A 14,105-nucleotide genomic window follows, 5' to 3' on the forward strand; every position below is an offset into this window, starting at 1 on the left:
CCTGGGTAAATGCCATGTGTTAAACCCTTTCCAAGTCTGTGGGTATGCAATGTGCACAACTGAGTTGTCTTTTTTCCTGTTGATAGCTGTTTTCAGTAGCCTACATTAAGAGTCAGGAGCTCTCAGTACAGTGTGTGACAGAATGCATAAATCAGGAGGATGGCACACACAGCTTTCAGATTACCCTGCAATTGAGTCCAAGACAACTCACCATTACACCACCAAAAGGAATCCAAGGTTGAATGTACCTCATTTTTTGCAGGATTCCAACACAAGGATCATAATAAACTAAGTCGGGTTGTGACCTGGGTGACTGGTTCTTGCTACGGATGGGATGCCAACAGGGAGAAGGGAGGAAGTGTTGACTGGAGCAGTAGCAGGATGATACAGCTTACAGTCTCCAGCCCACTGCAGAATCCTAAAGTCTGAAAAGGAAATGTGTGCCATGCTGCTCAGCAGGCCAGGAATGGCTGGACCGAGGGACTGCTTTTACTCAGAACATACTTTGATCTATGGCTTCCACTTTGTGGCTTTATAGGTTTTTAGGCTTTTTAGGTTTAGATGGCTTTTGCTAGGTGCAGTGCATTGTTCGTGCAGAGTTCATCCACATTAAAAAAAAAGAGCACTATATGCTGCCAGTCAAAAGTGCCTTTCTCATGCATAAGAAAACAGAAAACCAGCAACAACAACAACAACAACAACAACAACAACAAAAGAAAAAAAAAGTGTAAATTCCTAGGAAAGAGAGGAAGTGAAAACACTTTACATAAGCATGTCCATACTTTTTTCCTTCAGGCAGCACAAAATAAAATTTCAAAGCCGAATTGGCAGCTGTACTCTTGTCAGCAAGAACAGTGCTTATTCTTATTAAGGATGGAATGCACAGAAAACATACAGAATGTCAACTGTGTCGGCCACCCCTCCCACACCCTTGAAGTTGTGTTTCTGTCATCATTTGGTCTCTGCTTCCAGTGTACTTCCAGCTTCTCTACATACAGCTGATATTCACTCCCACTCATTAAGTTAAATTTGTTCTCGCTGTTGCTTGCTTTTGAATATTTGTTTGTGGTTACTGCAGGGCTGGGACCAGCTGCCTGTGTCTGAGGAGCTGCTGATGTATATAAATGAGCCACTGCACTAGAATAAGCAAGGCTAGGTGGAAAGCCCAGCAAAATGTAATACAGAAAACGCTGGTTGATTCATAGAATCATTAAGGGACCTTAAAGATCATCAAGTTCCAACCCCCCTGCCATGAGCAGGGCTAGTTTACAGGTTAAGTCACTTTGTTTTTCAGCATCCCAATTGTGAAAAAGGGTTATGAACTGATTAAGTTGGAAGAATATGGTACTGTTATTTTTGTGTGTCTCTTTTGTGTGCATGTTTGCTGCTGTAATGCATTGACTTGCTGAAGCACATACGAGATGTGTCTACATCCCCACAGTTTTTCTACTCACATGAGTCACCAGACACATAGCTATTTCTGAGTATGTAACCTGTTGAACACCACAAGTATCACTGTTGAGCATTTAAGACTCAGTCTCATGGGCAGATCTCCCCACTTTAGCAAGTAGTTCCATGTAAGCAGAGTTGTGATCGCTTTGTGTACACCCATAGCATGTAACAAACACAAGACATTGAATTTATTTAAGTTTGTAATGCAAGAAGGCTAAATGAAAGTTGCATTATTTTGCATTTGCTGTGAGTTCAGAGCTTGAGTAAAATCAGCCTCCATGGCCCAGCTAGTGTTTGTTTATCTCATATACCTTGGTAACTTTGACCATGTCTGCATCCTCAGGCTCATATGCATTCAGATCATAGAACTTACATCCAAGACTCTTTGGGGAGCCTCTCTGCAGCATCCTATCTAACATTTCTGCTACTCTGCTTTCCATATTAGCTCTGTCCTGTCCACTGTGGGTCTAGCTAGCTCTTGGATGAGTTGGAAGATACTGGTATGAAAAGAGGCAATTCCTATTTTCCCAAGTGCAAGAGCTATTTATACCCATGTCCTGTCACTGGCAGCCTTTGATTCACTATAGTACGTCCCTCCTCATCGTGTCAGTGTCTGTACATGTCTGTGATGTGACCCACTGCCTGCACAGACCACTGCTGCTGCTCTCCTACTGCTGTCCATGCCTATGCAAAAACTGCCTTGACTCTTACTGAGATTCCAAAGAAAAGCTAATCTGCATGTGACTACCTTCTTCTGAAGACCTTTATCTTTCTTCTTTCTTGTAGTGGCTGCTATATAGCAATTGCCTGAAGCAGATCCAAACTAATACAAACAATCCAGGATCTTGGTCTCTTTTTACCTCTCAGGGTAAAACTGAAAAACTGCATGGACAAAACTTCCTGGATCGCACACAGAGTCAATACACAGGCAATCTCTGTCTGATCCTCTGCATTTCCTATGCCTCACTTCATCTCTTGCTACTGAGTGGTACTGAATAAATACTTGCAGTTTGTTGCAAGATCCTATGTACCTCAAACAACAGATCAAGAACTGGGCTCAAGAATTAACAAAACAGGTACAAATCCATGACAATATAACTTACTGTTGCTGGCCAGGGATTTTCTGGCTCTTCCTACCCTCTGCTATTTATAACACTTTCATGTTTGTCAAAAGAGCTGTTTCATCTTGCTTTTCTTCAATACCACCTGTGTAACAATACTTCTTGTAGTCTTCCAGTAGTTTCAAATGTGCAGTTTAGGGCAGAATTTAGGGAGTTTTCAGTTTTGTAGCCAGAACGGTACCTTGAATACCTAGTGCCTAGTAAGAACTGGTACATACACAGGTGCCAATGCACCTCACATGATGCAGGGTTAAGAGCTGGGGTAAGTTGCTCTGGACTCTTGCCGAGTAGCTCCTGCTCTGTTTCTTGTTAGTAATTCTGCCTGAGCATGTTTCTAGGTGACATCACAACAGGCATATTTCCTTGCAAAAACATCTAGAGACCAGCTACAGTAAACATTGTGGGTGTATTTACAACAATCAGCCGAAGTTCACTGTGAGAGGGAAGAGATAGCATGGAGTGGCAAAGGTGGAGATACTGACAAGGACACACAGATACACAGTCAGCAAAGCTCATGTAGCTTGTCCTAGCTCCCTGGGCTCAAGTATGTTGCTGCAGCCATCAGTTACACCACTTGAACATACATCACTGCTGTTGTCCTGGTTGACACAGCCTAACCACTTAGGTACCAAGCTGCCAACTGAACTCATGTTGTGCAGTCTGCCCCTCCATTTCTGGCCTATGTTTGGAGCTTGCTCACTCTCTGCATTCTCTTTCTTTCTAGGTGCAAGCAACACTGATGAGTGGAGACAAGGGATTGGACAGACACATGTGCTCCACCTTGGAGGCAGGGGATTGCTCAGGCACATGAGCTCCACTGTAACATGTGAGCAGGAAGAGATGTGAGAGGCTGTAACATGTGAGCAGGAAGAAATGTGAGCTGCTGAGTGACACTGATTAGTCCACCCCTCAGTCATCCTCTCCTCCCACTCAATCTGCATGTTCTAAGCACCCTCTGAGTGACTGCAGCAGCAGGATTGGCAAGTGGGGAAAAAAACCCCAACAAAACAGAAATAGAGAAAGCAACAAGCAAGGAAGCATTTGCTCAGCAGCAGCACGGCCCTCGAAGAGTAGAGAAAGTCTGCCAGGATGGTAGGGGGCAAAGATGCCTGAAAGCACAGCACAGGAAGGATCTTCTTGCTTGCTCCTGCTTGCATTTGAATCTAGCTGAGCTGGGTGGTGACAAAGTGTAGAGTGATCTGAGCAGACTTAGCTCAGTTTTTCGGGGTTCTTACACCAGGCCTATTTGGACGATCCCTCTTTCTAAAGAACTGGTGTGTGGAGAGGCAGACAGAAGAGAATTGTCTTGCTCTCTGAGTCATCTAATCACAGTTTGAGCAGACACTGCAGCAAATCTTTCTACCTTCAGCCCTATAATGCTTTTTGAGCACCCTAATATGATGATTTTACAGGCCTTTCCATACTTTAAAAAATTACTAATCCATGAACAGTTCCTTTAGTTAGATATGAACTAACCAGTGAGGCCTTACAGAGCCATCTAAATTATTTAAGGTATTTTAAATTAAATTAAATTAAATTGTTTTGTTTTGTTTGTTTACTGTTGTTGTTTTAACCAAGACAAAGCAAGCATACTCAACTCTGAACCTGATTTGTTCAGTGAAGCATTGCAGTTATACAGTCCCCTATCCTGGGAAAAGTCAACATCAGCACTCTGCTGATGCTTGCAAAGACTCTTCTTCTCATAACACTCTTCCTTTTTAATTTTAGTTTTATCTTGTAAATATATGGTTCTCAGGAAGCTGGTGTCCAGAGCATAGGCTGGTTGATTGGACAGCATTCTCTGCTGTTACTGACTGCCAGAATTTCACAGGTTTTTTTCTACCTGTAGACTCAGAACCATAAAAAATCTCAAGTTGGAAGGGACTCATAAGGATCATTAAGTCCAAATCCCTGCTCCTCACAAGACTACCTAAAATTAAACCGTAGGACTAAGAGCATTGTCCAGACACTCCTTGAATTCAGACAGGCCTGGTGCTGAGATCACTTCCCTGGGAAGCTTTTTCTAGTGACTGACCACCCTCTTGGGAAAGAATCTTTTCCTACTACCCAACCTGAACTTCCCATGATACAGCTTCATTCCATTTCCTCATGGCCTATCACTGGTCATCAGAGAGAGGAAATCAGTGGCTGCCCCTCTGCTGCCCCCCTTGAGGAAAGTACAGATTGGCATGAGGCCAGCACTGTCAGCCTTCTTCAGGTGGAGGAAACCAAGTGACCTCAGCTGCTCATCCTAAAACTGCACACAGTACTTGACGTGGGGCTGTACCAGTGCAGTGTGGAGTGGGACAATCACATTCCTTGACCACCTGGCTGTACGGTGCTTTGATGCACCCCAGGGCACAGTTGGCCCTTTTGGCTGCCAGGGCCCTCTGTTGATTCATATTCAACTTGGCATCAACCCCAATGCCCAGCTCTCTTTTCTCAACTCTCCAGCCTCTTGTCTCTAGCCTGTAGGTATAACCAGGATTACCCCATCACTTGTGGAGAACCCTGCACTTGCTTTTGTTAAATTTCATATGGTAGGTAATTGCTCAGCTCTCTTGTTTATCCAGATCTCTCTGTAAGGCCTCTCTACCCTTGAGGGTGTCAGCAGCTCCTCCTAGTTCAGTAATCATTGGCAAATATTCTTAACACACATTTGATTCCTGCATACAGATAATTTATATAAACATTGAAGAGCAAAGGCCATAAAATCAAACCCTGGAGAACCCCACTGGTGACTGACCAACAGGCCTGAGGTAATGCAAAGGAGAGTTGTAGAGAGGTTGGTGCTGGTCTCTTCTCACAGGTAATTAGCAACAGAACACGAGGGAATGGCTTCAAGTTGCAACAGGGGAGGCTTAGACTGGACATTAGGAAAAGAATGTTCACAGAAAGAGTGGTCAGACACTGGAACAGGCTGCCCAGGGAGGTGGTTGAGTCACCATCCCTGGATGTATTTAAGGGTCTTTTGAATGTGGTGTTGGTGGATATGGTTTAGGGGAGAACTTTGTAGAGTAGGGATGGCAGTTGGACTTGGTGATCCCAAGGGTATTTTGCAACCTGAATAGTACTATGATTCTATGATTCTATGAAGATAAGCAGCACACTGAATTAAGTAGCTCAGGAAAAAAAAAACAAGGAAAAAAAAAAAAAAAAGGTGGGGGGCTACTGTGCAAGGGCTTTTCTGGTAATTTCTTTTTTTTTTTTTCCTAGGCTGAGAGTCTAGCAGCTCAGAAGCATGTTTCAGCCCAAAGTAAGTAATATAAAGCAGTTTTATTTTACCTATTTTGATAGTCAGAGACAACTTTGAGCAGAGTGTATCAGGTGCCTGAGAACTACATTCCCAATAATATCTAGGTCATAGTGATTAGTCTGAGAAGAAGTGAAGCTAGAGATCTTCTTGCTTTCCTTAATAATGATGTCCCAGATTTTAGACCAGGTGCATGAGGTGTTGTCATCTGACACTCATGAAGTTCAACCAGCAGAAGCTCCTGCTACTTCAGTATGGCATGAGAAGTGATTTTTTTTTTAGTAGGGAACAATAAGCCTCACTGGATACTTCTCAGAAGTGAGGCTAGGAAGCTTGACAAGAAGCAAAATGAAATGTTACAGTAGAGGCTGACAAGAGGAATATTATTATAGATTAGCCTGGTTCTTGATTAAGAAACATTCTAGAATTTTTGGAAATAAAATTACGGCACTGCAGATAATTATTATTTTTTTAATGTCTGAATTAATTTGCTTAGGAGAAAGAAAGAGCCCTGAAATGGGACATTAATTTGCATTAGGATTGCTAACAAAGGACTTGCCATGGCATGGTTTAATGTTCAAAGCAAACTGCAAAACAGATTGCTTTTTGTAACAAGGCCCTTCCAATACCTATTAATAGGGGCCTTGCCTTTCTTGCATCAAGAAAGAGAACAGGCAGTGGAGAGAAATTCATGAGGCAAAACAATTACAAGTGCAGCTAAATATGAATTGACAATAATCCAGGCCTTAAACAGCGTGACCTGAAAAAACCTCAAATTGGTCAATGTAGGATGCAGTTTGAGAACAAAAGTATTGCAAAATTCTCAGCCCTGGTGTCTTCTTGTGTGTCAAGAGCTAGTAAATATAAAAGCTACAGCCAGGGATAGGGGAAAGGGGAAAAAGAACAGGTGATTCTCATGGAAACAGCAATTGTTTCACATGGGACACCACAAAACCAGCACAAACATGTCTTGGAAAACCAAAACATTCTATACTCATGTACATGAAAGTATGGGTAATGCCTCTCTCTTCCCCTCTCTCTCACACCTCTGCCCCTCACACATTTTAATTTTGAGATTATTCATAACCCATATATATTTGAATTAGGAAAATACATGGGATTTATTAACAATGCAACTTTAGAGGTGTGGGGTTTTTTCCCCTGCTGATTTTTCATAATTTATAGATCCATAATCATTCACGTCACAGACTGAGGGAGATGAGGCTGGAACAGGATAATAGCCCTTAAATCCCCTTCTCTAAGCACTCAGATCTTCCCTGTCAGCAAGATTAAAACAGTCAAACGCAGTCTTCATGTGTCTATACCCCACACGGAGCTTTCACAACAACTGGAGTGGTGGCTGGCAAGCAGAAAAATGCAGAATTTCTACTACTGTGCATGATACTGCTGTGATAAAGAGAAAATAAGATTGTCAGCTTTTGTAGCATTGGAAAGGACTGGTGTTAGTTCCTTAATCAGGTGAATGCAGAGAAGGTAGAAGAGTGCGGGAATATAGTATGTTGCAGTTTAACATGCAGCGACAGTTTCCTTTCCTAAAACATAAAGGCAGAGAGAGGGAAGCACCAAATGTCTTCCTGCAACCTGACAAGGAGAAAGGTAACGAAGGCATGCATGTGGACAAGCAGAGTGGCTTTTCTGCTGCTGCTCCACAGAAGTCTCAGCACCTACTGCTCCTGGGACCTGAGGGGAATGGCAACTATTATGTGGACGATGAAGATGAGGATGAAGAAGAGAAAGAAGAAGAAAACTGGCTAAGTGGAGACAAATTTGAAGGAGAAAACAAGCCCTCATCATCCATTCCTTTCTCCCCTACCCTTTCTTCTGGAGTCCCAGCTTCTACTTCATCCGTGCTGAAGATCAACGTCGGTGGCCAAAGCTACCGCCTTGCCTACCAGGCAGTGGCCATCTATCCCAAGACCCGCCTGGGACGCCTGGCTACCTCCACGGATCGTCGCTGCCAGCTGGGCCTGTGTGATGACTATGCTGCCCAGGTAGATGAGTATTTCTTTGACAGGGACCCAGCTGTCTTCCAGCTGGTGTACAACTTCTATGCCTCGGGTGTGCTGCGTGTACGGGATGAGCTGTGCCCTCGTAGCTTCCTGGAGGAGCTGAGCTACTGGGGCGTGCGACTCAAATACACACCTCGCTGTTGTCGCATCTGCTTTGAGGAGCGCCGCGATGAGCTGACGGAGCAGCTGAAGGTCCAGCGTGAGCTACGCTCCCAAGCAGAGGCTCAGGAGAACGAGCAGCTCTTCCACCACATGCGCTATTATGGTGCCCAGCGCTGGCGCCTCTGGAACCTCATGGAGAAGCCTTTCTCCTCTGTCACCGCCAAGTTGATGGCAGTGGCCTCCAGCTTCTTTGTGCTCATCTCCGTGGTGGCCCTGGCACTCAATACTGTGGAAGAGTTACAGCACGTAGACCAGATAAGCGGGGAGACCCGGCCTATCTTGGAGCACGTTGAGACCCTGTGCGTCGCATTCTTCACACTGGAGTACCTGCTGCGTTTGGTCTCTACCCCAGACCTGCGCCGCTTTGTCAGCAGTGCCCTCAATGCAGTAGACCTCATTGCCATCCTGCCCCTCTACCTGCAGATGTTGATCGAATGCTTTACTGGTAGCGACCATCCTGGAGGTCATGGATCTCAGCATGAGCACGAGATCGAGACAGTGGGACGGGTGGGCAAGGTGGGACAAGCGCTTCGCATCATGCGCCTCATGCGTATCTTCCGCATCCTCAAGCTGGCCCGCCACTCCACAGGGCTGCGTGCCTTCGGCTTTACCTTGCGCCAGTGCTACCAGCAGGTGGGCTGCCTTTTGCTCTTCATTGCCATGGGTATCTTCGCCTTCTCTGCTATGGTCTACACAGTGGAGCATGATGTCGCCAGTACCAACTTCACCAGCATCCCCCATGCTTGGTGGTGGGCTGCCGTAAGTAAACACATTTCAACTTGATGGGTAGCCAGAGACCCTCCCTCCCTTTTCCTCCCCTTCCTTGCTAGAGTCTCTTACAGTCTTGAAAACAGCAGGCTCAGATCAGTGAACATCTGCTCTGAATTATGAGCTTATAGGACATATGCACTCACTCACGCACACACATGCACTCATTCCTCTCTGTTGCAAGCTTAAATCAAGGCTTAATCAGGCAGGTAGTGTCGAAATTCCTGTCCAACCAAATGCAGACAGTACTTACACTTTTAAAGATGTGGGCAAAGAGACAGGAAATAAAAGCATTTCTCCACTTAATCCTATTGCCAGTGTTGAAAAAAAAAACAAAAAAAAAAAACAAAAAAAAACCAAACCACCCTGAAACAATTGACACACACACAAACAAACAAAAAACCCCACAAAAAAACCCAACCCAACCCCCAACCCAAAAAACTCCCCCACAAAAAACCAAACCAAACCAAACCAAAACAAAACCAAAAACAAACAAACAAAAAAAAGAAGCTTGTATCAACCTTGCTGGTTGCAGGTTGACACAGGATTTTTGTTCTTGATAAGACATAGTTTATTAACTGTATTGTAATCACTCAAATTTGCAAGGCAAAGCTCTCCCAGAGCTCTGACCATTAAAAATGCATTAAGGCAAACAGTTGTCTTGCACAAAAGATTATGTTTTGTTCCTTAGGAGAAAGGTCTAAAGTGTATGTCTACACACACACAAAGCATTGGTGATTATTTATACCATGCCAGACTTGCAGAGAACTAAATACAAAAAGAAGTAGAAAGGCTCAAGGAGTTGATAATGGGATAAACTGCCTTCTTCATCTAGGTCACTGGTTTGAATCCCACCTCACTTAGTACTGAGAGCTGGTTAATGTCACCTTGAATGTGTTTTTGCAGCCTCTGCCAGAACAAGTGTGATTTTAGTCCCATCATAAGCACTTGGTGTGAGGGTAACTGGCTGAGTTTCAGCTGACAAGCCTCAGAAATTAAGACAGAATGACCTCATTTCTAGAGACTGCCACTGGGTTAGTGCTCTAAGGCATTTGGACACATCTCCTTGAGAGGTTTGAACTATCACTGACCTGTACTATACTGTGTTATCTGGAGGGGTGTTTTCCAGGCAGCATTTTCCAGGCGGTTGGGTTTGCTTCTTTCAGGCACATGAACAGAGACCTGTAAGTTTAAAGTAACCCAGCTTGCTTAAATGCCTTCTGGCTCTGGCAGCATCCTGGCAGAACTGTTGCAGCATCCCAGACTTGGAATTCACCTCTAAGGGCTTGGGAAGCATTTCAACTCCATTGGATTGCATTAACACCCAAGGACAGACATGCCTTTGCTTACAGAAGGCTCACCGATACTTCTGAAACTACTGTGAGATCTAAATGGCAGTTATATCATTCAAGGTGAGCTGTGAAGGCAAAATAAACATTTCTAGGTTTTTCGAGACCAGCAGACAATGGAGAGGGAGCTGCAGGCTTTACATAAATGGTTAACAGACAATCGTCATGTGCAGGTATGGCAGTTTCAGAATAATAATTTTTACAGCCATGTTTTAGCAGGGAGGAGGGTGGTTTTCCAGGGCACTGGGGAGAGGGGGAAGTTGATCCCTGCCTGTGCTAGAACTGTAGCCCTTCAGAGCTGGAAAACAATGGCTCTGCTACACTGCAGATTTATAGCATCCTGGGTGAAATCTGAGGATACCTAGATTTTGCAGGTGCTGAGAGAAGGAAAAAGGCCCATATCTTGGCTGTCCATAATTCTGAGGATTGTTCTAGTGTGTCATCACATATACTTCATTTCCCAGCAGCTGATGCTGGCCTCCATAATCCGTGTTAATGGCAGAGCCTCAGGTGCACTTCTAACCCCTGAGCCTGGTCATGTGACTGACTATGTCCCCGACAATTCCCTGGGGCAGGAAGCCCGTGCAAAAGGACTGGAAAGGAGTAAGATCTTCTCATGCTAGGTGATCAGCATAGGCAATGGATGCACCAAGATGTGTATGGAGCCCACAGGACAGAAATCCCTACCCATCCAAAGTTGCTTTTTCTGGCCAGCAGCTTTGGGAGCCCATGGCCTGTACTTCTGGTTCAGCAGCAGCTGATGAGATGTGGTGGTTTCCCATACACACTCTTATAGTGATTCAGTGCATGGCAGGAAAAGTGGCCCTTCGGACACATGTAGATATTTATATATGTACATGCAGAAGGACATGTGCTGAATATCCTTTAAGCTACCATATGGGGAGGAGATAAAAATCAAAGAACACAGGAAAGAGTTTCTGTAATGTGATCTTCACAGTTCATCTTTAAGTTACATATATAGGTTATGAAAAAAAATCTGTGCTTCACACATTACTAGAGTAAGGACATGAGTCATATTTTGTTTTCTAAACATAGAGGATATGTGTGAAGTCTTTAGGGCTCATTTCTGGCCACAAGCTGGTAACACCAGCTTGCAGACACACAGTAATTTAGATACTCCTAAGAAACCTCTGCAACTATGACTACACATTAAGTGCCTGTTTGGCGGAGCAAGAGTCTCCAAAAGAGAAACTGTAACATGCATATAGCAATTCTAAGGCATAAAATTCTTTTCCAAGTCTATGCATTCATTAACAGTGAAAACTAGGATATTTAGATGACCCAAATTTCATTAAAAGCCAACAGCATTCACAGTCTCACACATACACACAGGACAAGTATCCCTCTCAAACTGTCACAGGTGATGTAGAAGACTATGCCCGTGGAACAGAACTTTACCAAAGGATAAGGGTTTTGTCCTGGATGGTAAAGATAAACATCTTGCCTTCATCTCAGTATTTATTTTTGGAGATATTTATCCTGTTTTATAATTCAAATCCAGTGACTTAATTTCCATTTTAGCAAGTGAGTAATCCTTTTTATTCCACAGGAAGCACCAGGTGCATCCTACAAATGTGCTTACCCAATGCTGCTTCATATACCCTAATGCTTTCTTCATTTGAAATAACATTCTATTTAACATGTTAGAGGATGGCAGGCTGCACATTCTGATCTTCCAAAGACTTATTTCAGTGCTAAAGCCGACAGAGCATTACACTGAAAGTCCTATTGCCTGTCATTTATTTCTGCCAAAGTTTTAGAATACTGTTTCACCCATACACAGTGAATGGTGTTGCAATACTGTGAAAAAAATAAAATTAATTGGCTGGAAAAGATCCCTTGCACAGAATAGGAAGAATAGGAATGGCAGAAAGCTGCAAGTTTTACCTGCCAGAGAAAAAAAAAATTATATCTGCTTAATGTAAAAATTATAAACAATCAAGAAGTGTGCAGTGGACGTCTAGGAGTTATTTTATGCTGACTGTTTGGGAGTGCATCATTCAGATGTAACAACCGCATAAGCAAATATCCATGAATTTTTGAAACTAGATTTTACAAAAATGTATTGCAGTACTTGGTATAGTTTTGGGTGTATATAAAACACCATTCCTTCATACATCCATAGGGTAAAAAGAGAAAATGGTGATGGCTGAGAACAAAAAATTATTTTAAACTACATAGACAATGTGATGGGAAAACATAGAGATTCATAGAAAGCGGATATACAAACCACCATCACTCCCACAAAAAAAAATATTTTAAAGAAACCCCAAACCCTTCTTCAGAAGGGGATTTAGCAAAAAATTCCCACACGTTTGCCTATTGACTAGCAGCAATATTCCCTACTGAAGGTATACACATCTTACTTCTGTAACCTCTGACATGCACCTGAGCAGGAGGATTAAACTATTTAGTACTAAAAACATGTGTTATGAACATACAAGATGAGTGAAAACTTCCTGACAATAGAGAGTTAATTTTTTTTCCACAGCTCCTGGAAACTTCAAAGTCCTGGGCCACTTCTTCCTACATTGCAGAAGTTATAAAAGTATATTTCACAATTAGTTGAAGAATTTAATGTGTTTTCCACTAGTTCCTAAAATACAGATGACAAAGGTAATACTCAAAATGCAACCCACAGAATAAGTCCCAAAATACCGGGTTTTATAAGCACTCAGGATTTAGACACAGAGCATCTGTTCCAAGTGAGATGATGAGGCAGCAGGGCTGCAGTTATCATTGGATTTGTGCAGTTAGGGAGCCATCTCTATCTGCTCACCACAGCCAAACAAACACCTTCTGGACAGGCTGGTGTGAAAATTGTTTGGAAATGCCCTCTGCAGGACAAAGATTTTTAAAAATCCTCTTGAATATTGTCAAACTGCACTGTTGCCTTTCTGTACCGAGAGACTTCTTTTAATTAGGGATTTTTGCATAACATGAATGGTACAGTAGAAAAGGCAGCAGAGGGTACTTCAGATTTATAATGGAAAGTGCAAAACCACTAATTTTAAATCTGTCTCTGATCCCTGAACACATTTGTTCATCTATTTCTTCTCAGCTAATAAGCTGAATATTTGTTTGCCTGTAGGTCAGCATCTCTACAGTGGGATATGGAGACATGTGTCCAGAAACTCACCTTGGCCGCCTGTTTGCTTTCCTCTGCATTGCGTTTGGAATAATCTTGAATGGCATGCCCATCTCCATTCTCTATAACAAATTCTCAGACTATTACAGCAAGCTGAAGGCCTATGAGTACACAGCTCTCAAGAAAGAACGGGGGAAGGTGGACTTTGCACGGAGAGCCATGAAGAAAATATCTGAATGTTGTGGAGAAGCACACCCTTTGCCACAGCACTGATATAGCTTGTGCTGTGGATGTTGGGAGGTAACAGAGAAGCCAAAGAAGAAAGAAGAATAACACATTGGCCAAGCTAACCGAAGATAAACTGTAAAGGCCAAAAAAAGCCAAAAGTTGATGGTGAAATCAATTCTGATGGGGATTTTTTTTGCTGTTTTTGTTTTGCATTTTATTTTGTTTTGTTCTGGGGTTTGTTTTTTTGTTCGTTTGTTTGTTTTTCTGGCTTTGCTAGGAAGTGAGCAGCACTTAAGTGCTGACCAACTATCTGAAATTACATTCTTCAGATAAACCACCCAGAAACTCTGAATTACACCCAAATGAAGATGTAACCTCTTGCTACTGATTAGGTCCAAAAGAAAGACCCACCATAATTAAACCAAAAGAAAATGAATTGCTGCTATTAAGGGCCAGCCAGCTCACTGCAGTCCAGGCAGTCTCAAAAATTAAACAAATAGAATACCCAATATACTATCTGCATTGCTAAAATTGGTTTTGCACCAGCTTTCAACACCAGGAGAACAGTCTGGAGCATTTACCTGAATATTAGCAGCATCTGTAGTCCTTAAGCTTTCAGCTTCTGTTCCACTT

At 43.0% G+C, this 14,105-nt stretch overlaps 1 protein-coding gene across 1 annotated transcript; it reads left to right on the forward strand.

Annotated features, from left to right (window-relative positions):
* The first annotated feature begins 7,343 nt into the window (after nt 1-7,343).
* KCNV2 (potassium voltage-gated channel modifier subfamily V member 2) lies at nt 7,344-13,526 on the forward strand. Its single transcript, XM_051642357.1, has 2 exons — nt 7,344-8,777; nt 13,248-13,526. The coding sequence occupies exons 1-2, from the start codon at nt 7,344-7,346 to the stop codon at nt 13,515-13,517; spliced, it is 1,704 nt and encodes a 567-aa protein (XP_051498317.1). The 3' UTR covers nt 13,518-13,526.
* Nucleotides 13,527-14,105: the final 579 nt, after the last annotated feature.

Source organism: Apus apus, chromosome Z (assembly GCF_020740795.1).
Source record: "Apus apus isolate bApuApu2 chromosome Z, bApuApu2.pri.cur, whole genome shotgun sequence".
Classification (NCBI taxonomy): domain Eukaryota; kingdom Metazoa; phylum Chordata; class Aves; order Apodiformes; family Apodidae; genus Apus; species Apus apus.

Coding starts and splice junctions, on each gene's coding strand:
- KCNV2 (XM_051642357.1), top strand. CDS start 7,344: ATGTTGCAGTTTAACATGCAGCGACAGTTTCCTTTCCTAAAACATAAA. Junction 8,778..13,247: donor ATGCTTGGTGGTGGGCTGCC/GTAAGTAAACAC, acceptor GTTTGCCTGTAG/GTCAGCATCTCTACAGTGGG.